This window comes from Euprymna scolopes, chromosome 28 (genome assembly GCF_053919585.1).
Source record: "Euprymna scolopes isolate OS-2025 chromosome 28, ASM5391958v1, whole genome shotgun sequence".
Classification (NCBI taxonomy): domain Eukaryota; kingdom Metazoa; phylum Mollusca; class Cephalopoda; order Sepiida; family Sepiolidae; genus Euprymna; species Euprymna scolopes.
The window spans coordinates 40,212,139-40,236,975 of NC_136509.1; the positions used below are offsets into that span (position 1 = coordinate 40,212,139).

Consider the following 24,837-nt stretch of genomic DNA (forward strand, 5'->3'; position numbering starts at 1 on the left):
TAATCTAGCTGAAATTTCGCATGTGAGACTTTTGATGAAATGAAAGAAACTCATGGTGATAATGCCCCATCATATGACCTTGTAAAACGTTGGCATCGTGAATTCAAACATGTCCGGAAGTCTGTGGAAACAGCTCCCAGACCTGTTAGCTCCCTTCTGCCATTGATGAGACATCTGTCTGTCAAATTGAGACTGCCATTTTGGAAGATCGGCGCATTAATATTCGCCAAGTAGCCCAAGATGTCAAGATTAGTACAGGGTCTGTGGAAACTATCATTCATGACCATTCGCATATGCATAAGGTGTCTGCCAGATGGATTTCCAGCTTGCTCACACCATTCCATAAGCGAGAACGCGTCGAGTGCTCGAGGATAAACTTGGAGATGTGCCAAGAAGATGAGTCAATGATTTTCAAAAGACTGATTACACAGGATGAAACCTGGGTCCATCACTATGATCCAGAGGCCAAAGCCCAGTAAAGGCAGTGGAAGCACTTGGATTTATCACCTCGAAAAAAGGCAAGGGTGCAGCCCTCCGCTGGCAAGGTCATGCTCACAGTCCTCTGAGACCAGGACGGAGTAGTAATGACGGATTTCCTGGCCAAGGGTACCACAATTACAGGAGCCTATTATGCTTCACTTTTGAGGAATTAAGGGAAGCTATAAAAATCAAGAGGCGGAGCAAGAACAGCAAAGGTACAGCAGCTCGCATGTCGCCAGATCAGAAGCACGTGGTTATGAAATCCGCCCCATCCTCACTACTCTCCTGACCTTGCATCCTCTGACTTTCACCTCTTCTTAGCCATGAAGTTGTTTTTGAAAGGAAAGCATTTCCCAGATGATGCAGCCTTGATTTCTGAAGTCACGTCGTGGTTGGAGGACCAACCTGGAGTGTTCTACAAAAACAGCCTCCAGAGCTACATCAACCGATGGGAGAAATGCCTAACTATGGATGGTTCCTATGTAGAGAAAGACTAATAACTGTGCCAAGTTTTGTTGCTCTACTACTATGGGAAGTGAGTCAGGGGCATTACTTATTGCACGCCCCTTGTAAAATACTGTTGCTGCATCTTGAGAGAGCTATTCAGGGCACGCTTTGTCATAACAAGACAGAGTACAAAACTAGCTTAGCGATATGCAGGGCAACTTACTTTTCTCCCCCCCCACCCTGATTTCTCATTCTCATATGACTTTCTATTGCCTTCTCTATAAAACATTCATTGCAAACGCCCAATCAGCGATTTTCATTACTCTGTATATGTACCTAAAACTAGACAAAAATTCCATGGGCAGATCATTTTTTTTACATAATTGCTTATCTGTTGAATACAATACTGCAAAACGGCTTCCAAGCTGACTAACATGGCCATTTTCAAGTCCAACGTAAGCAGGTTCTTGATGAGGCGTCCTCTAAAATAAATAACTTAACCTAAAGTAAATCATGTTAATAAATATATAAGAAATGGAAAGGTAGCTTGCTTGAAGCATTGCAGGTAAATAAATGTGGAAGAGTATAAGAAAGCTATAGCAATGCAGGGAACCGGAAATTAAATGATGTGATAGGTGAAAAAAAAATGGACCAACAAAAGAGGGTCTTGTAGAGTTGTGCTTTTTTTCTATCGTTGTATATCTTTCTATTTTCCAGATTATCCACATATACAAATCAGTATAAATGACTTACTGTTTGAGATATCCGGTGTGATACCAGTCTTTGATATTTCGAAAATATAATTCCCTTACTCAAAAGAAAGAGGCCAAAAATTGTCGTTAAAAATACAAAAGAATGGAAAAAAATTTACTACATTCTTTTATACGTGTCTAAATCTAAACACCGCCCCCCCATATATATATATATATATATATATATATATATATATATATATATATATATATATGTAAGGTGGAACGATAAAATGGTCGCCCTAGAAAAGACGATATGATTCCATTTTCATTTGATGAAAACCGGTTTCCTTTTTTATTTGTCGCATATCATCTACTAGTTGGCCAGTTGTGAACAAATCCCATAATAAAATAAAAATAATAAGATGTGCTTTTAACTCTACTTCCAAGACATAACTATAAATAAAAAATTATTATTTTTCTTTTATTAATATTATTATTATTATTATTTTTCCTTGTACACATGTTTATGAATTATTCCATGGATTTCTGCCTTTGGATTATTATGGACCATCTTCTTCCAATTACGGGATTTCCTTGGATTTTACTTGTACAAATGGAAATTCTTATAACTTTCTTGAAGTTTTACATTTGGATTTTACCGTCACTGGATTTTTCATCTTCCACCAGACTATCCATTCAGGTGTAATCACCTTTTTCTTTACCATATTCCCTCTGCTTAACTTATTTTGTTTTCAAGTAAGATCTTTGACTTACTTGTTGTTTCATCAAATACTTCTGCATGCAAAATCCGATCCCGCATTTTGCTAATACCTACCCTCTGATGAGAAGGAAAGTATTTCTTCGAAACTCCGCGGATTAAGGACTATCCATTTATCTAGTGTTTCCTTTTCAGATTAAATATGTTTTAACTCATTTCAAAGGGGTTTTAACATATTTTATTTTCATTTCAAAGGGGTTTTAACATATTTTATGAACTGTTTGCTCATATTATTAGCTCTATTTCCTATTTGGTTTTATCGAGCTTTTATATCTGGCTGAGATAATTTTATAAATCTTAATTCTTTAATATTTATAATTTACTTTAATTTTACCATTTTTGATCATTTTGGTAAATTCAAGTGTAATTTTCATTATATATATATATATATATATATATATATATATATATATATATATATAACAACAAAGAATTAATACAACATGTTAAAAACACTTTATAGAGAATTTTAAACATATTTAATTTTCAAAAAGGAAACACGAAATATGTTTTAAACTCTTTTAAAAGTGTTTTTAACATGTTTTATTAATCCTGTTCTTATTGTAAGCTCTATTTCCTATTTGGTTTTATTGAGCTTTTACATGTGGTTAGGATTACTTCATAATATTAAGTCTTTAATATTTATAATGTACTAGACTACCCGTTACCCGTTGGGTCAGAATGTTATATTAGCTATGGAATTAATGTATAAACCTCACACTTGTAACGTAAAGAAAATAGTTTTTTTTTGTGACATAACAGAAACATTTCTATGAAAGTATATTAAAATGGAAAAAGAATATAGATAGATTTCTATGAGTCCTTCTGTTTATAATTGTTTATTTTTCAAAAACAAATGTACATCCATTGAATTATAAGTGGTTTGCCATGCTTATATATAAATATGCACTGAACAGATACCGTAATACATAACATAAGTTAAATTCAAATTTTGATATATCGTTTTTAAAGGAAATTGTTAGATGAAAGTACAGAATAGTTAAAAACACTCTTCCCATATTAAGAATGGCTTTTTAAATAGAAAATGAAAATAAAATGTAACTTTTTTTTATTTATTTTAAACAAACATTCACAACCCAATGGGTCAAATATTCAATTTATATGTTAATAATAAGGTCAATAAAACTAATTAAGACAATAAAAAAATCAACAATGTAAAAAAAAGCAGAAAATATTAACAATTGCTTATTTGGATAATTTAAAAGCGAAAAAACAACAACAAAACAATTGGGACGCTGAAAACGTACACAGTAAGGCAATCCGTTTTATTGTCGCGTTGATTATTTACTTGTAACGCAAATAAAAAAACACATATTTTCAGGGTTATGTATTTATATTGGTAGTGTAGAAGAAAATGTATGAATGTTTTTTAAGAAAGATGTATACAAAATGGAGAATAAATTAAAAAAAGGAAGGCGGTGAGTAAATCGCTGTTATAAAATGCTCTTATGGTTGTCAACTGGTTAAAGTAGATTTATTTGTGAGAAAATTGCATTAAAATAACTTAAACGTAATACGGAAATGAACGATGTAAAAAAAATGCAGTAAGTATTAACAATTGTTTATTTGGATAATTTAAACGCGAAAAAAAAAACAATTGGGACGCTGAAAACGTACACAGTAAAACAATACGTTTTATTGTCGCGTTGATCATTTATTTGTAAAGTATATTAAAAAAACATATTTTCAGGGTTATTTATTTATGTTGGTAGTGTAGAAGAAAATATATGAATGTTTTTAAGAAAGGTGTATTAAAAAATGAAAAAAAAAACGCCGTTGAAAATTGTTCTTAAGGTTGTCAACAGCGCAAAGTTGATTTATTTTTAAGAAAATTGCGACTATAGTTATAATACAGATTAGTTGCAAAACATCCCCACTCTTCCCATGTTAAATAATATTTTCTAAATTATAACGTTAATATTTCAGTGCGCAGATCAAATTCTGCAAAAGTAACGATTTGTGTTTATTTGTTTACGTTATTATGGATTTAAGTCGCAAACCGGATGTGGGGTTACAACACCCGTTACAAGTCCATTTGAGTTCTATAATTATATAGATTTTAAGTTTGATATTTTGAATTATCTTTGTAAACTTAATTGTAATTCTTATTATATATATATATATATATATATATATATATATATATATATATATCGCAGACAGATACCAATATGAAAATTTATATGATTCGGCCACACACACACACACACACACACACACACACACACACACACACACACACACACACATATATATATATATATATATATATATACTGGTTACTTGCATCCCACAGAGCTAAACGAAAATCAGCCAACACTTAATTTTATTTACTCTTTAAGTATATTTATTTCAGCACGTGACTATATTAATATTTTTTACGCTTTCACAGCTATAGCGCGCGTAAGGCGTAAAAGAAACTGATGAGCGTGGACTGATTTTTTTTTCCTTTTGATCAATGAAATGCAACCTAACAAGTATATATGCGCCGAAGTCGGAAACATGTCTCTATTAAACTTGTTATTTCAACTGTTTTGGTCAATATTAAGGATTTTTATTTTTTTTAGATATATTTGATATAATGTAAGGAATACACACACACACACACACGCACACACACACGCACGCACGCACACACACACATATATATCTATAATATAAAGCTGAATGTCCGTGTGTGTGTGTGTGTGTGTGTGTGTGTGTGTGTGTGTCTGGTCACGAATAGGCTCCTATATGGGTATACTATTTTAAAAAACTGATTACATATAATGATAGAAGATGCATCGAGACACAGGAATGGGTATGTTTGATCTGGCAGAACGGTGGTTCATTAAAATTGTGGGGTCTGCGTCCGCGCCTGGTCCACAAAGTATGGAAATAAAAAAATTAAAAATTAAAAAAATAAAAACGTTTACAAGTGTTTTTGATATAGATGTACATAAGAATACTTTGATAAGTATTTTTTAAACTTAAATAGGATTAGTATGATAAAATGGTGGGGTTTGCGTTCGCGCCTGGCCTCCATAGAATGGAAATATGGCACAAACTTTAATAAAGACTTTTCATATCTATCTGCGTAAGTATACTTTGATAATTATGTTTCAGTTTGAAGAAATATGGTATAATAAAATTATGGCCTATTCGTTCGCACCTGACCTCCATAGAATGGAAATATGTCACAAAGTTTAACAAGATTTTTTTTTATATAGATTCACAGAACATTGTGATAAGTGTTTCAGTGTGAACAGGTATAGTATAATAAATTATGGGGTTTATCTATTTTATTTTTACTTTCATCATATTTTGCTTTGGTTTTGATACCCCAAATTCGAAGCTATCTCTTTACAACCATTCCTTTCCATAACCTATCATACTTTCATAAATAAGAGTCCATTTTCTGTAGGCTGTTTTTGAACCCAGTTAACGACGAGTACTTTTGCTAGTATATATATATATATATATATATATATATATATATATATATATATAAGTGAAAGTGCCTGTCTGTGTGTGTGTATCTGTCTGTGTTCATTTCCCTACACAATAACTTTTACACAATTTTCTGTCTGCAGACTCGAAATTTGATATACAGGGTACTGTGATTTGGGAAAATCTTTGTAATCGCTTTTCAGCAAAATATGTCTTTTAAGGGGTCAAAGTTCAACGATTTGACCTTTGAGAACTCTACCACACTCCTCTGCCAATTTTGGGTCTAAACACTTTAAATTTTAGATATAGGTTCCTTGGACAACGTTTGAAATTTTACATAAAGGGTATTCAGAGATAGGGCAAGCTTTTTTAATCGGTCTGGGTCGAAAACTTGAGCTACTAATATATAAATATATGTATGTATGTTTGCTAAAACTTTCGACAGAGGCGACAGAATTTTAAAAGAACAGTATCGTTTAGAAGTTCGACCTTTTAGACGACAAATATCGAAAAATTGGCTAACAAATTAATATTTTCCCCTTAAATTAGGATCTTTCCAAAGGGTGGGGGGTGGGGGGGGAGGTCGCTTTTTTCGCCGATATTTTCGAAAATCATCCTCTCCTTGTCTAAGCCTTAATTAAAACGTACGTCACTTCCGTTTTTTTCTCGTTCTTTTCCTCATTTGCGGTACGGGTTCGAGCCTGCCTTCCTACTACCACTTTTTTTTTTGCTCAATATACACCTCCAAAACGCCGGACACCCATGCTATATATATATATATATATATATATATATATATATATATATATATATATATATATATATTAAGCAATGTGATTGATAATTTAAAATTTAAAAAATCAAATTATAATTAAATTAAAAATCCGTGACATAAGAAGGAACAACAACAAATCAATTATCAAAAGTACGCTAACGGAAATAATTTATTACACGGGCGTCCCCCCTTTTTAAAATTCATCATTCAAAGAGGTGAAAAACCATAGCAAACATATATATGAGTATTTTAACCATAGTTCCTGATTTCAAAAGGCGAAAAATTAAAAGATACATCTGCCTTACTTTTAATGCTAGGTTTATTTATGGTGTTTTTTAAATTTAATAAAAACCCTTCAAAATTTGCTGACGAGGAGACCTTGCTTATTAAAAAAACTATATGTAATAATTATTCTTCGTAACTGGATGTCTACCACAATAAAAAGCCAACGATCGTACAGATAATTGATTTGTTGTTGTTCCTTCTTATGAAACGGATTTTTAATTTAATTATAATTTGATTTTTAAAATTTTAAATTATCAATCACATTACTGAATATTGAATTAGCTCTAGGATATTTACCTATCGAGCTTATTATATATCTAAATTACAACGAGCACTTTCTCTTTCCTGTATTTTTATTAAACTAGTAATTTCACTGTTACATTGAAATACACTCAGCTCTTTAGACTATTGCTCTAATCCCCTTATATATATATATATATATATATATATATATATATATATATATATATATATATATATATACAACGAATTTTTTTTTGTGTGTATGTGTCCGTGTGTATATCTGTGATTTCGTTCCCTGTGGACTCGAAAACGAGATAGGTTTTGTATCAAAATGTCTTTGATAATTATTTATAATCGATCATCAATTTATCCGATGAAAGAAGCAAAATGCGGTTTTGACCAAAAGTAACAAGCTAAATAGCCTAACACCACCAGTGCAATTTAAAAGTTTTATTACCACAAAAGCGAAAAAAAAGCGACATATAAAATCACAGTAGGTTCTTTGATAAGACAGGGGCGTGTCTGAAATGAATGTTTCTGTTTAAAGCAAAAACTGCACCTTGATACTTGACTTTTTCATTTATAACTGCAATTCAAGCCATTATTACCGCTAAATTTGTAAGGTCAGGCATATAAAATCAACAGTAGTTTTTTTTTATATGGCAGGGGCGTTTAGAACTCAATTGAACCATTATACTAGAGTTTTGCATTTTAAATTTTAATTCAAGCCAGTATATAAAAAAATATTTTATAAAATCAACAGTAAGTTTTCTACATATCAGTGTAGACTACAATTTGTTGTGGACTAATTTACTGCGGGTAGTCAAGTGAAACTTTCTCCGGATGCACTGCGATGGGTCCCCAAATAGAGCAGGGAATCAATCCATTTGATTAAAAAATAGCGATTTCTCCTATTTTGATGACAATAAAAATATAGGAGTGTGAAATAATCGCTGATCATCATTCATTACCGGGTAATGTCGGGTACGACGGTTCTAGGTTCGATCCTCGGCTTGAGAGAGGTGTTAGTCTAGCGGCACTGATGAGTTGTGAAACAACGAAACAGGTCTGTATGTCGATGACTAAAAATATATTTTATATATATATATATGTATATGTATATATATATACGTGTGTGTGATCCACATACAGTACTGTTTCGCTGTTTCACAACTCATCAGTGCAACTAGATAAGCAACTACCTCAAGCCAGGATTGAAACCCGACCGCCCAAACGATAGTCGGAGCTTCAAAACATTGCGCTATATGGCTGCTGCTATGTGGGCAGTGAGTCAATAATGTTTTGACATTGTCCAAATACATAAGCTCAATTTGTTTACACAAAGAGCATCGCTTAATGTGCCAATGGTAATTTGTATATCACTTCCCAATATGCTCAACCCAAGATAGGAGGCATTACAGTGACCCACATACAGTACTGTTTCGCTGTTTCAAAGCTCATCAGTGCGCCTAGACAAGCTACTACCTTACTTTAGAGAATAGGTGCCGCAGAACTCGAAATTTATTATTCTTTTCAAATCATTCACGTTAGAAATAATTCCCAAAATAAACAACTTTTCAACGTTGTAAAAGATAACCAGAAACAGCTTTATATTTTGAGGAATCTTTTTTGCCAATTTTTCAACTGATGTTATAGTATTTTTAAGCCATGCTTAATTGAATTTTTCATTAAACTCGGCTTCGCATTTTGACGAATCTTTATATTATATATTATATAAGGTGAAATCTGTTAGCGGCTGTTACGATAACACCAATTATTTGCAATGATTAGCGAAATAACTGGAGAGTACAAGAAATTTGTGAAGTCTTGTCACTTTGATTATAGGAAACACCGTCGATTCTTGTCAGCGAACAATCACTAATGATAACATGCCTGAAAACTTTAGAGGTAAATAATAATAATAATAATAATAATAATAATAATAATAATAATAATAATAATAATAATTTTCACCAAATTCCCGTGAATATCACTAGCAAGAAGTCAATGGTAAGCGGCTGTTGTCATCTGGAATGCAGGTAACACCATCGATAGCTGTCAAAGATTAATATTTGATGATGGCCTGTGTGAAAACTCTTAGTGAATACAATAATAATAATAATAATAATAATAATAATAATAATAATAATAATTATAATAATAATAATAATAATAAAAACCAGGTGTCATAATAATTAACAAGAAAGATAAATCCTGCCAAATCGTAGACTTTGCTAATCCAGCTGACCACAGGGTGAATATCAAAGAAAAGGAGAAACGGAGCAAATACACAGAACTAGCCAGAGAGCAGAAGGGGATATGGAAGATGAAGAAAACTAAAATATTACCTATAATAGTAGGAGCACTAGGAACAATTCCGGAAAACTTTGAAAAAAGAATGGGAGAAATTGGAATCAGAGGAATGACTGGAAAATACATTGAACAACAATAATGACAACAGCTGAAATATTAAGGGAAACCCTTGAATGTAGAGGCTAACACACAGGAACCACAAGCGTAGGCCAGACAAACTGCTGTAGAGATAAAACGTGAAGCATTATATGGAACCAAGAACACTGAAGCTGCATAACTTAAAGTTCTCTAACCCCACCCCATCCCGACATTACCACACCTCTGTCCCCCAAAAGAGTGAGACTGAATAGCCAAGTAAAGTCAAGGATGAAGGAAAGACCGATGAGTGAGCACTGACCAGACCGCCACTGTATAAGTGCGAAGAGAACTGGGACCTTGGGGAGGCTTATTGCCACTTAAATTCCAGTAAAGACCAATGGTCGCTGCCAACGAGAAATCAACGGCAAGCAGATGTTGCAATAATGCAAATTTATTTGCAAATGTTATCGAAAGTGGTAGAGAGTACTGGAACATCTGGGGAGACTTATCACTCAGCTTCCAGGAAACACCACAGACTGTACTCAATGATATCGTTGATGACCTGTGTGAAAGCTTCTTGTGAGCCAACAATAATAATAATAAATAACGGATAGAGGAAATAATGAAAATTATATGATAAATAATAATAAACTGGAATGTGATAACGATGTTTTTGGTAGAAAATTGGGTTATAAAAATCAATGCTGTAAACTGGAAAGTAGGTGATCTCATGTGGAATTTAAGTTTGCGATATTTTGACTCTTTGTGGTTGAAGGAAAAGTCGATTTGTAAAAAATTTAAAAATAAATGTGCTGTGCTTTGCTCAAACTCCACTAAAGATAGTATACAGACAGAGATTAAAAGGTCGCTGGAAAAATGGTGTTTTTTTTTCTACCGCTCCATAAAATATGTCACTTCCGATGCACTTCTGATGCAATTCTTTTTCGATGGAGTACTGTTGCCACATCTGGACAGGAGCTGATAGAAGCACCTAATACTACCTTGAAAGAGTCCAAAATAGACTTCATAGCCTAGTAGGGGATGCTTTTTTCTCTTCCCTGCAACGTCTTTCCCACAGAAGAGACTTTCGAGCCTGTCTCTGCTTATCATTATTTTCATGGCAAGTGCTCGCCCGAGCTCCAACCTATGGTCTCCCCTCGACAAACTTTCACAAAAAACATCCGTCTAGCTGAAAACACTGTCAATAATTTTTTCCGCCCTTTATCTATGCCTAAACCTAAACGTAGATTCCATGAACAAAGCTTCTTTCTTAGAACTGCACGCCTGCGGAACTCTCTTCCATTTACCTGTTTTTCAGCTGACCACAATTTGTTAGTCTTTAAGTCTTACGTAAACAAATTATTGATGAAACGTCCCCTTAAGCAATCCAGTTGACCAAATTTCCATTACGAACGATTTTATATTATCCCACTGACTACTATACACGCAATAACCCTTATTCTCGAGTGGCCTTCGGGCCTTGGTAAGTGGTGATTCCTATGTAAAAAAAATCATGATAAAATTGTTTTTTTTTTTAAGTTGTTCTAGTCTAATAGAGAAAACTAGGTTAATAAGTAAGTCAATGTTTCTAGTCTTTTTACGAGGTACAAGCTACTTCATAAACGACATAATCACATTCACACACAAGTTCTCGATTGATCACCGAAGTTAAGCAACGTTGAGGCTGATTAATACCAGACTGGTGACCATTTAGGACTACGATGTACTGTATGTATGGGGATTTCTACACCTCCCTACAAGAACTGCAGAAAAATAACCTAACGTCATCATCTCCCCCTGATGGGGATATACAAGCGACTGATGACTGGTTGTGAATTTGATATTTTAACGATACTTCCTCTTTTGTATGTAACCGGTTTAACCCGCTCAATCGTTTCGGTACGGTGTACAGATAATGACTATGTGATACACAAGATTAAGAAGCAACGTCACACATGAGTATTTGAAGTACATCACAGACTTTAATATCAAGAAGTAATAAGGAGTGCTCCGTCACATCTTTTAGTTGCTGCTACAACACTATACACTCATCGACGAGGAGTAATCATTTTTTTACATGGAGGTCACCACTTATCAAGGCCATTTCAGATCAGGAGTAAAGGTCAAACCCAAAAGCTTGTAATCATATTATAATCACCAAGAAACAGAATAACAAACAGAAAAATGTTGCTTACCTGGATTTTGGTTACGTAGATAGGTTTATTGAGAATAATCCACGTGACCGTCTCCTGGCAACCGGGCTGGGTTAACGATCCTTCATACGTCATGTAGTGTTCTGTATTTGGGATTAAATCTGCGAGACTTATCTGACTGATGCTAACGTTGTCTCCTGTAAATAGTAAAAGTTATAACATAATTAGTGTTGATCAACGAGAGAAATTTACTCACGTATTAGTGTTAAATATCGGTGGGTATCTTAGCTGGTGTAATTATTAGTTGCAAAGTGTTTGTGCACGTGACTTCACATGGTATTTAAACAGAATATAAACCGGACAAGTAGTCGATAATAATTATAGGAGGAACTTTCCGAAGTTGGGATTGGTTGTGTGAAAATAAGAATGGTGTAACATAAACAGCAGTGTTCTGTCACAGATTATGTGTGTGTGTGTGATTTTTTTAATACCAATGCAAATGTTCTTTATTCGAATGGATAGAAGACATGAAATGCTACTGTAATCAAGTGAGTCTTCGTTAATTAGCTTTGTATAATATTTTACAGCACTCAGAATTGTTCACACACCATCTGCCGGGTGTGTAAGATAAATAACAAATAGATGCGTGAATGAAAACTATATAGCAAAAGGGGCCTAACTGATACATAATCTGATCAAAAAGGGTAATGTGAATTGTTAAGTGACGATTCAGTTCATTGTTAAGAACGAAACAGAACAGACGAAAAATAACGTGGGCTTGTATGTAAAGAGAATTAAACTATTCCCAGCCTCTCTGCCATTGTCGAGATACTATATACTAGAAAACATATAAATTACCATCTGTTAAAATACAAACAAAATGGAGTTTTCCCATTCTTTATACATGGCTAAAAGCTTTTCCTTAGAGGCGTTGATTTCGAATTCTTTTAGCTGTCCGGTTCCTATTCACCTATTATTCATATTCGTTACTAAGAGAGGAACAAATCCAGATTTAAATATCTGAATCGATAAAGAACATACATACATATACAACAGAGGAAAATATCCATAAAGAACGTTTTCTATACTTTGATATTTGATTCGCGTTGATATGTCTATGCCGCGCTGAAGAGTTGTAGCGACGACAAAACAAGTGTATGTTATTTTATATATTTATATACAGTCTTTCATTTCTATTAGTAGATCAAGAACTCTGATAAAGTTTTCCAGGAACAGTTATCACTAACGTAAAACCGTGAAACTTATGAACAGGGTTCAAAAGAGAGTCGTGAAGCTTATAGGTCCGTAATTGTCATTTAAGCTTCAAGCTATGTCCCACGGACGAGGTGTTGCATCCCTCTGCCTTTTTTACAAGTATCCGACGAACTACAAGCCCTTGTACCCCTTCCACGTAAATACCCCCGTGAAACCCGACAAGCAGCAAAGTACCATCTCTACACAGTAGAGATCCATAGATGTAAGAAAACCTACTTTAATAGATTTTTTCCCAGAACTGCTAAACTCTGGAATATCTGTTACATGAAAAGGCGTGTCCCTTTTTTCATGTAAGTAAAAATAAAGAGAATTAGTAAATGAAAATAAAATTAGAGAAAACGGGAATCGAACCCTGGAGATAAGTTTTAAAGAACAATAGGGTTTAAATGGAATGTCCAGTAAATTGTTGATTCTGATAAAATAAATAATAAATATAATTTTGACTGGAAGATATTCATTGTTAGAAAGAATGTTGGATAATAAAAAAAATGGGTTATATGAATTAGATATGTAGGTTGAATTCCTTTGTGAAAACAACAAAGGAAAAATGGGAAATCAGAATGTTTCGAAACGTGCAGAGTGCGCATGTTGATGGCACGTGAATTGTGGTCACGTTGGCCGGACATGCATAGATTTCTCAATATAGGAAGTGAGAGTTAGTTAGTTAGTGAAGAAGTCAGAAGGGAGGTAGAGAGTCAGAGAGTCAGACAAGAGTCCGACCAGTTCGAATCTTGGCCCGTCTGGAAGCGAGAGGGTTTTAAACAGAAAAAGAAAATGTAAGAAGAAACTTTGAATTCCTGGATGCAAGCAATTGACCGGTCAAGTGGAAGAATAAATGTTCATCGTGTTTTTTACAACTGCCGTCTCCTGTGTCCATCATTACATGAAAAAGGTATTGTCAATTTATATATAAGAACTATCCGAAATTCATCATCTAAAAATATATATGTTTAGAAAGTATATGTGTCATTCTATTTATGTTATATAAACACTCCCGTTCATACGAACTGTCAAAGCATAAATGCCAACCTCTCAATCTATCGGCATAAATGCCAACCTATCGGTCTATCTATCTAGATATGAAATCCCCTCTCAAAGTGTAATTATATGTACTCTCTCTTTATATATACGTGATAATGTTCACATCTCTTCTCTAACAATATGTTAATATCTCCATCTATATCTTCTTACACACATGAACATCTCTTCTTACCTCCATGAACACTCCTAAGACTCTCATCTCTCTTAAGACTCTACCACTAAGACTCGCACAAAGAACGATACAAATAGAACTTTCATCATTGTAATAATAACACTACGTAACATATCTTCCGGGTTCCTGCTTCCCTAACTGTACTGAAGCTTGATTGTAATGTGAACAGACATTTTTCTGCCCAACTCCCTACATAGTATCCCTTCAACTTTTGTCTCTGATAGTAGCCCCCTACATCAAAGTGACACTGTGCCTTGTTTGGGGTGAAAATGTAAAAAAAATATGGACGCGATATAGCTGGGTTATTCAAGAGAGTTTACGTAAAATGTTGAAAGATGTCGAACAAAAATTTCATTTTTTTTTGTGGAGTCTGGCCATTTTTGTCAATGCTCGTAGATAATTCAATGAAATATTAATTTACAAACGAAAATAATATTGTTTCTGTTGTTATGATGAAAATACAATGATTAATTATTAGACAATTTTTATGAAATTATAAGAAAATTGAAATTTAAATTTATAATAAACGCTCATTATAAAATAAGTTTCGGGAAAAGATATTTATTTGTCGATTAACAAACAATCTATAGCAAACAAAATTTATTTTTGCTTTTTTATGGTTTATTTTCTTTATGGTATTTCAGTTGAAATCAAGATAATTTTTTTTAATAATAAACTAATGACAGCAAATACATGTTTTCTGAAAATGACGTTCGCTGCTGCGATTTCATTGGCCAATCGTTTCGGCAATTTTCGCCGTTTTCTGTAAACTGCCTGGAAAATTCCATCGATAGTACTGCTCTTATTATGCAAAAGTACCAAAAAAATGTGAACAAAACAGACAATTTCAAAGGCGTTAATATTTGCTCTACTACCAAAGAAAAGACGCCGTACTACGGTAATTGTAGTTATGGGTTCGATTCTAGGCGTCCATCTTCAATATATATTTAAGCCAGAGTGTAACGATGTGACGACGATGGAAAGAATGTCTGTGGCTGAATTTCTCTTGTATAACAAGGATATTAATCTCATTGAAACGCTCATTTCGAGCATAATTGAATTAATAAAGTAACGTTTTAGTACTTGATTTCGGTAAAAGTTGATTTTGATGAAACAGCAAATATAACTATCCTAGATCAGAGGAAATAGATTCTTAAAATTGAAATTCATGTTAAGGCTTCTTAAGCTCAAGTTATAAATTTTAGACATTTTCTACAATTAAAATCATGTAATGAATTTTGGTAAAAATGTGCATAAATTTCATAGACATTTTATTTTATTTTTAAACTATGCCGTATATAATTTTATATAATTTAATTATCACGGTATCCTTTGGTTATTAAATTATGAATAGAACAAATTTATAAGACATAACACATTTTGAATAATCTAAATAAAATTCGACGGCACTCCTTTTCACTGACGACGTAATTCACATCAGCTTTTAACTTCAGATTGATCTCTTCGTTGTCAAACACTCTGTTCGTTATCCCCCACCATTCTTTCTGAACACAGCCACTCCTCTCATCTGTAAATCAACGTGTTTATATTTTTAAACCAAATTTTGTTAATAAGATAATTTTGTTTTAATTTTGTTCAGGTTATCTCTTTATATAAAATTATATCATGTAAAGAGCTTCTATCACAGTCAACATTTTAATATATTAACACTTAATACAAATTTAAGCCAGTAATATAACGTTCTATTTGGCAGTATAAATACTTTCAAATTCCATTCGAATAATCATGACGTAATTCACTTGTTTTGTTTTTTTCAATTTTTAACAAAATAAAAACGATGGACTTGTATATGAAGGAAACAAGAATTCATTATGGCCAATTGAATTAAAAATTTTGCTTTATAAACAGAATTTAAAACTGTCATTGAAAAATAAAACATATATTTTATCTATGTGTCAAAACTATACAAACACCATTGTAGTTAATAATTAAAAACTACTCACCTTTGAAAGGAACGTTTTTTAATTCTTTTACTATCGCCTCGAATTCATCATTCATTTTTCTTCCAATCTGAAACTATAAAGAATTAGAGTTTTAGTATTCGCGCTTCCATTTTTATTCCCTGTCCCCTAAAGTACAAAAATGAATTTCAGGTATTTGTGCAGTTTACAGACTGTGCCATTTTTCTTCAATAGAATTTTCAGGTTAGATTAATGTTTATTGTATCTTCTGTTGATTAAATTGTTAGTTGAAAGTATAGAATAAATAAAAAGAGCCCCTCTCAATGTTAAGACTGGATTTCAAAATAATAAGGTTAGTAATCTTGCAAGGTCAGTAGCCTGCACAAATACGGAATTCCATTGTTTAAAGAATTTCTTGAATAAGAGTTTACCCTTATTTTCATTGACCGTTTCGGACTACTGTTCTGACTCATCACTTCTGTGTAGTTTTTGATTCCGTTTCAAACAATTTGGGCGTGGTTTTGACAAACATTATCCTGGAGATTTGATTCAATTCAATACAATAAATTTGGCAAAAAATGAAACAAGCATGCATTAATTGCCATGCACGGAAAGGCTCATAAAATTTTACAAATAAGAGGATATATTAGCCTACAAGTGTCATTAGCGCATTTACCGCATCTTATAGAAATCCATTTCAAGATAACTGGAGTCTCACTGTGAAAAGAGTGTTAAAATGCAACACGCTTTGCAGAGATAGTTTCATAATTTTTAAAAAATAGCGTTGATCACGTTTGGCATTATATGATTACAATACGAGCCAGGAGAAACTTATACCGGACGAAGCCACCTGTGCAAAATTTATGACTCTACGAAATAGCAGTATCTCCCCACATTCTCGTAACGTAATACTACAAAAGGCGTACAGCAGTGTGTCGGACGTAAGAGTTACGCCCCTTAGAAAAAAGTAGTCTGGTTCTGATCAGTTAATCTCACGAAATAATAAAGTGGAGCATGCGGATGGCAAAAATAGCAAGACGCATTAACAACTGATGATTTAGGTATATAAAATATATTCATTACAACACAAGGTTCCATCTTCCCCCAAAATAAATGTTCACATAACACTCAATTGGACAAGAGAGGCGTAAATGGGTGAGATAATGGTGAAGAAAAATATAGGAAATACGTAGCTAGTTTACACATGCTGTAATCAAGATAAAATAAAATGTCCGTGGCGTAGCAATACAATCCATGTATTAATATCTTCCCTTTTTCCTTTTCTCGACGGGGTCTTCATTGTCCATCTCCGGTTAATATTTTTGTTGGCTGTCCTTCGGCAAATATTTCCTTGCAGTATAGCGGAAGATCAATTCTTCCCATAGGTGTGATATTTGCGACTCCATGCGTCGTTTGAGGTAATCTTCCGATTGGCGTTTAGCCGATCTGAATGGAGTGAGCTGAGGCGTACATTTTTGCTTCTATCAATTTCATAAGCATGTATGTCGTCACACGTACATTCGATTGTAGTTCAAACATGGGGTTTAAGTTCTATTTGTAACTCTGTGCAGTGCAGCAAAATCTGAAATTAGCTCCACCCTTTTTCTTCAGACTCATCCCCGTCAATCGATTTGGGCGCACAGCAGTTAGGTTTGATATGATGTGGATTTGCATTATAGCACGGTTGATACGATGTGCGGCTTTGTTTCTCATCCGTAGGTTGGCTAAACCTAGAATGTCTTTTTCTGAGCGCTGTCTGCGCAGAATTACTTTATTTCCCTTTCTCCTTGCCTTTGGAATGGGAATGGCATAAGAGAGAGAAAGAGAGAGAGAGAGAGAGAGCGTGAGAGAGAGTGAGAGAGAGAGTTATTCTGACTGGGAAGTGTAGTGGGTAGGGTCATACGTCTTGTTTATTTCCATTAGGATTCAGGACTTGGGCGTTCAGAGGACAGGGTTCTTGGCTGTTTGTCTGGTAATTATATAAGAATTGTGGCAGTGTTTGGCTTTCTTACATTATAGCCGTTCTGAGTTTACGTCACAATAATTATATATATATATATATATATATATATATATTTGTATATGCACGTGTGTATATATGATTCATTTATTACTTTTAGTGTTCATTGTAGGCAAACTAATAATGAAGGAAATGTATTTATTCACGAGTCATTCTCCTATGTTTTATTTTTTAAAGAATCATTAGCACCAGAGTAATACCTGACCATTCTTAATAATATTACACGTGACTATATGATTAATCTAAATTCTCTACCCACGCGTTGCTAATCTGTATGAATTAACATTTGAAATATTTTTATTTTAAATGAGGTGAAATTCTATTTCTTCTATCGTGTTAAATTTACCACTGATACAGTGTAAGAAAAAAGAAACAAAAAGTTATAATATTTTTGGATTCTAGATTCAATATTTGAGGAAAATATGACAACGACAAGAATGTGTTAAGAGGTAAGAAGAGGGGGTAGTAAGAGGTTGTTATAGAACCTATGTATGGCATTCTCACACAGTGTTTTTTTTTGTCCCAGTTGAAATAGTGTCGTTGGATTGCATTACATGAAACGTATTTTTATTGTAACATTTTTTTATCAGACCTTGTTGGGATTGGTGGCTAAAGGATCATATATTTGTTGCTACGCCTACTGTTGTTTTTCTCATTCTGGGTTCTGTCCCTTTAGTTACTTTTATTTAAAAATACCATATTAATATACCGTTTATTTAATAGTGGAAGTTTTCTTATAAAGTTTAGGAGGGTAAGCAAATTAACGCATCTAAAAGTAAAATTATTTGTATTTTTGAACTTTTACGAAGAGTAAATCAAATCACGAATCACCAAAGTTTTCTTCAGGTGTGTTCGCTCTTATCGGCAAGAAACGCAACACACCTTCCGGTCTCTGACTGACAATTCAGATGATTTCCAAAGAAAACTAAGAATTAGAACGGCGAAGACAGCTACCAATAACACAAGAAACGAGCTAATTGTATTTGAAGTCAAGAGTGACGGTAGGAGGCTGTTAGATTATTCGGTTCCTTCGACCCATTTTCTGATAACTTCGTGTCAGTATTTTCCAGCAGGTTACGTAGGAACTGGAAGATGCCGAAACGATTAGCCAATCATCGGTCAAAAGACAAGTCTCAATGAAAGCGTCAAATACATTAAATCAAGAAACGGTTTTTAAACAGAAAATTGCTTACAGTATGCTATGTCAACGTGAAATTTCTTGCCGCCGTTCCTCATGTCATGAATGGCTTTCTAAATAGAAGAGAGGAGCGTTTTGAATTAATCGTATGGTAGTTCTCGCTTCGGAATCTTCCGGCTGCTTATGTGTAATGTAGTGCGGACGCATACATATATGTATGTATTATCATTTCGTGAATATATATTCAGATGTCTATATATTTGATCGTATAAACAGAACATATAACAAAAGTAAAAAAGGACGGATAACAGTTCTCTGGGGGTTTTAACATCAGCTAATATAGAAACATATTTTATCCATATGTGTTTCTCTTGATTTGGCAAATCTGTAGAAAAAATGCAAATAAAGATTTGTACAAGAATCTTGTTTGTATATACAGCAACTTTATTTACCAATGTTTTCTCATTGTAAAGCTGCACGCCGGTCTTAGATATTTTACTATCGACATTTTCTGACAGTCTCCCCTGCTTAGGGCAATTTCGTTCAGTTTCTTTCCCTCTCTCTCTCTCTCTCTCTCACTCTCTCTCTTTCTCTCTCTCTCTCTCTCTCTCTCTCTGCTCGACTGAGTTTGCTAATTCTGTCAACTCTGGACTAATTTCTACGTGTCTCTAAAGAAACCATTTTCCCCTCTAAATGACGTCATGAACACATATCACCACATGACCATCGTCTGATCTGCCACGTAGTCATCTGCGTTTATTTTCCTTATCGAATTCCCTTTTCCCTAGTTAAATTTTTAGGAACTATTTTAATGTAAATATATTAACAAGTTAAATACCATTTTTCGCTTTGATAATATTCTTTCTGTTCTATTTTTACAAATATCAATAACGATCAAAATAATAATCGTTACCAACTACATAACATATGTATTATACAGGAAGTTGCCTACGCAGTTTCCAAAGTTTTGATCGTAAGCTGGTTAAGTGTTGGTTCTGCTATTCTCACACTAGTTTTTCTCCTGGTCAAAACAAACCATTGGATTGCACTCGTTCGTTCGTCTATTTGAGGGTTGCATTTTGTAATCAAACCCCCTTTAAAGTAGGTTACTAAAAGGTTACTAAAAGGTCAGTTATATTTTGAAACAATTACTGTTGTTTTCTGTCCTTTCTGCATACCATATATTTAGTTTATTTTAAACAATATGATTAAAATATTGTAGTTTGATATGTATCAATTTGCATATCAATGAATTAGAAGCCATGAAAATACATTATAAAGACTGAAGGCGGAAGGACTGGGGAAATGGATGGCACGAAAGATATGAAACGTCGTAAAAAGTTGTGCCTATGCTGGCAGATATTTTTATACTTTTCATTTAAAAGCTACGACTCTTTTAATAAAATCCTACCGAATTGGATTTTAAGTTCTTCCTTTAAAAGCGACGGTACTTTTCATAAAATCCAACCGAATAGCGTTTTACGTTCTTCATTTTAAAACGACAGCACTTTTCATAAACCCTTACCAAATTATATTTTAAACAACTCCAGTACTTGCCGAAATAGCTTGTGGCCCAATTAGGAAAAATAAAAATAAACAATATTTTTACTACAACCACGACTTTTTACCACGTCTCAAATCTTTCGTGCAAGCCACCTCTCCCGTTCTTTTGCCTTCGTTCTTTTTATAATGCCTATTTAGGGCTGCTAATTCATTGATATTCAAACTAATGCACATTACACTACAAATATATAAACCCATTTTTATCTGTAATTAGTATCGTATTTTGGCATGAAATAAGTTTACAAAAAGGTTGATACGACGTAACAGCAAAGAAAGAATGATAACAAAACCGCACTAGATCGTCTACTTCGTTTGTTCTATTGCACGACCCGCTTGGCATTTTCGGTAATTGCTAGTTCTGTTATTATTGCAATCGTGTTCGGCGCGTGAGGCTATTCACCAAAACCCAGTGGAAAAATTAAAGTAAAAGAAACATTTATAAAGGACAGCTTTAAACAAATAAGAAAATTCGCTTGATTAATGATGATGAATTATTCGATTTTCTCGGGGTTTTTCTTTATAATTTCGTTTCGTTACAATATGCGAAGCGCATCGACCTCTCGTCGAAAAGAAACGCGAATTTGTGAATTAGCGAAGCCTGAAGAAACACGAGCTGCTAAAACTTCCAAGGTCAAAGCCAGGCTGTAATTATGAGCGCCCGTCATTCCATTGTTTGCGCCCCTTCACAAGATAATAATAAGAGAAATAGAGAAAATGCTTGTGAAATACTGTGTGTTGATGTGTGTGTGTGTGAGAGAGAGAATAAAAAAAGTGTATGAGAGAGAGACGGAAAAGGTGTGTATGACAGAGAGAGAATTATAAAGTGTGTGTATGTGTGTGCGTGCGTGTGTGTGTGTGTGAGGGAGAGAGAGACGGAGAGTGGGCACGTCTTTAAATTTTCAAACCTACTAAAATTATTGATGGAACATAGGCATATGCTGTCATTACCTCGTTGATATCTTCGTGATATCAACCTAAACATTTGAAATGTATGTTTGAGAGTCATAAACGAAGCATAATATCAGTGAGGCGCAACGGGTTATTATGAAAAGGGTCGGCTTTATAGGAGACAACCTTCGTGGACAGTTAGCCACCAAGATGTTTGCTCACATTATATTTTGGCATTTTAGTACGGACGGTAAAACAGGAATCAGAAAAAATCTTCTGCCATCTAGGGAGCTTTACAGTCAAGGGGCAGGATTGTGCTGTAATCCAGGTGGGTCGGACATAAAAACAAGTTTTTACTCTCTCCCTCAAGCAATATCTATTGCCATTGTTTACTGCTTTCTAATTGTACTAACCGAAAGAAGTTTAAGTGTAATGTGAGCACTATAGTCCCCTGTTATATCCGATTTCAAAAGTAGCTCATTACGCACATACATGTGCATACATGTTTGAATTTATATTGAAACGGTTATCAAGGCCACATTGGTTTTCATAAGATATTTGGGTGCGACCTATTGTTCGGGGGAAATTGGGGTATATGCTTTGTAAATCTGAACAGTAGGGCATTTTGGAGGTGCGGTAGCGGGAAGGGGGGCGCTGTTTCCCGTGTTTAAGCCGTCATTAGTAGGGAGGTGTTAGGTGATTCTTTTAGCTTCTCACATTAGCAAAGCATACACACTAATTTGCCCCAGAATATAAATCGTATCCAAATATCTTATGAAAACCAATGTGCTCTTTGCACCCATTTCAATATCAATGCTTTTTTGATCCGATGAAGTATTATCCCTAAATTAGGACTCAAATGAAACACGTATGCACATATGTAACTAATAATGTTTGTGAAGTAATCAGCCTATATACCAGCTCTGTCCTGTATTGAGCACTCTTTAACAATCACGCGTTTCATTGGATCTATATCTAGGAAACCAATCGATACAACCGGTATATATATATATATATATATGTATATATATATATATATCTGTGTGTGTTTATATATATATATATATATATATATATATATATATATATATATATATATATATATATATATATATAAAGTTTTAAATAAAATACGCCGAAGTTTCTCTAGAACTCTTTCGGCTATCATCTCGTCAGGAGGAAAATCGATAGCGTAACAAAATAATATTATCTCGAAAGTTTAAAGAGTTCTAACAGGGACCTATTGAATGTGCCAAAAGTACGGGGGCTAACTAAAATTATTGCCGTTTAAAAACGATTAAAATATTGGTACAACGAGGAAATAAAAGCGGGAGAAAAGATTCAAAGTTCCCCAAAGAGAAACAATGCGTTCGCTGTTTCTTTTTGCCGGCACAAAAAGGTTTGGAGTCCGCTCTATGTTGCACCTCGGACCATTCTATTTTATATCTATCGGCACAGCATGGATTGTCAACCAAATGTTGGCCAATAGCAAGAGTCCAAGGCTGCAAAAGGAGGGAGACCACCAGATCCCATCCTCCCTTGTCTGATTTTAGATGGAACGTGCTGGTTTATACGAGCCAAAAGATGCAAGGATGTTCGCCCAACATAATCAGCATCGCACTGGCATTTAAATTGATACACAATACGGCTCTTTTGGATGTAGGGCAAACTATCCTTGCGAAAAGAAGGGGAAGCAGGTCTCGTAGTGTATACCAAACGCAAGGACACAGAATAGAATATATATATATATATATATATATATATATATATATATATAAAAGTGAAAGTGTCTGTGTGTGTGTGTGTACATTTCCCTACGCAATAACTCTGTCAATTTTTAGTCTACTGACTCGAAATTTGATATACAGGGCACTGAGATTTGGGATAATCAATGTGATCGATTTTTGGCCAGAAATTTGGCGAATAAGGGTCAAATTTCAACAATCTGATCTTTGATATATCTACCAAACTCCTTCGACAATTTTGGGTCTACACACTTGAAATTTTAGATATATATTTCTTGGACATGGATTTAACTTAATAACTTGATTTGAGCCCAAAACAATAAATTTTAAGAGGTCATAATAGGGGTCAAAGTTTTATAAAAATTCTTTTTTTTATTACTCAACATACACCTCCAAATACCTGGGCAACGCCGGGCACCCATGCTAGTATATATATATATATATATATATATATATATATATATGTATATATATAAATATAAATTAAAGATAGTGTGAATATAAACACAATTTTAACTACTCTTCTGATGTTTTTAATTTATGTAATCATGCCCTTTTCTTATTTTTAAATTAATGAGTTCCTGTTCTTCTGGGCGGAAAATATTAACAAAATTACATAGAGTGAAAAATATTTAAAAAAATACATAATTATATGATTGTTTCTGCACTATGAAATAGATACTGTCAAGAATTGAACATTTTAACTTTCTAAAAGACATAGACGCTTAGATAAACAAAATCTTGAAATTTAAATATAGACTTTTTGTCATTTATTTGCATATGCTCTATAGTTACATTTAACATGCGCCGATCTTTATAAATAAAGGGTATAAAATATAATTGAATAAGCATATTTCTCCCATAAATATATATATATACTTTATATATATATATATATATATATATATATATATATATATATATATACATACTTTATATATATATAAAGCCTGACGAATCCTATAGTTGGATGAAACGCAGAATATTCAGTGTAGCTTAATCGCCATATATATTTTATAAATTACTATATATATATATATATATATATATATATATATATATATATATATATATAAGTGAACGTGTCTGTGTGTCTGTGTGTCTATGTACATTTTCCTTCGAAATAAAACTGTCAATTTTTACTCTACAGACTCGAGAACTCTACCAAACTCCTCCGACAATTTGGGGTCTAAACACTTGAAATTTTAGATATAGGTTCCTTGGACATGGATCTAACTTAATAATTTAATTTGAGCCCAAAACAATAAATGTTAAGGGGCCATAATAGGGGTCAAAGTTTAAAAAAATTTACCGTTTCTTTTTTTTGCTCTGCTTACATCTCCAAACATCCCGGCAACGCCGGGCTGAATGCTAGT

General features: G+C 33.6%; 1 protein-coding gene across 1 annotated transcript in view; it reads right to left on the bottom strand.

Moving 5' to 3' along the window:
• LOC145249363 (carbonic anhydrase-related protein 10-like) overlaps positions 1-24,837 on the bottom strand; it is a gene marked incomplete at its 5' end in the record, with an annotated part of 1,273,381 nt that overhangs the window by 566,774 nt on the left and 681,770 nt on the right. Inside the window, 2 exons of the mRNA XM_080110936.1 lie at positions 11,740-11,894; positions 16,150-16,222. Coding sequence (XP_079967062.1) covers positions 11,740-11,894; positions 16,150-16,222 — 228 coding nt within the window. The remainder of the gene's footprint in view (positions 1-11,739; positions 11,895-16,149; positions 16,223-24,837) is intronic.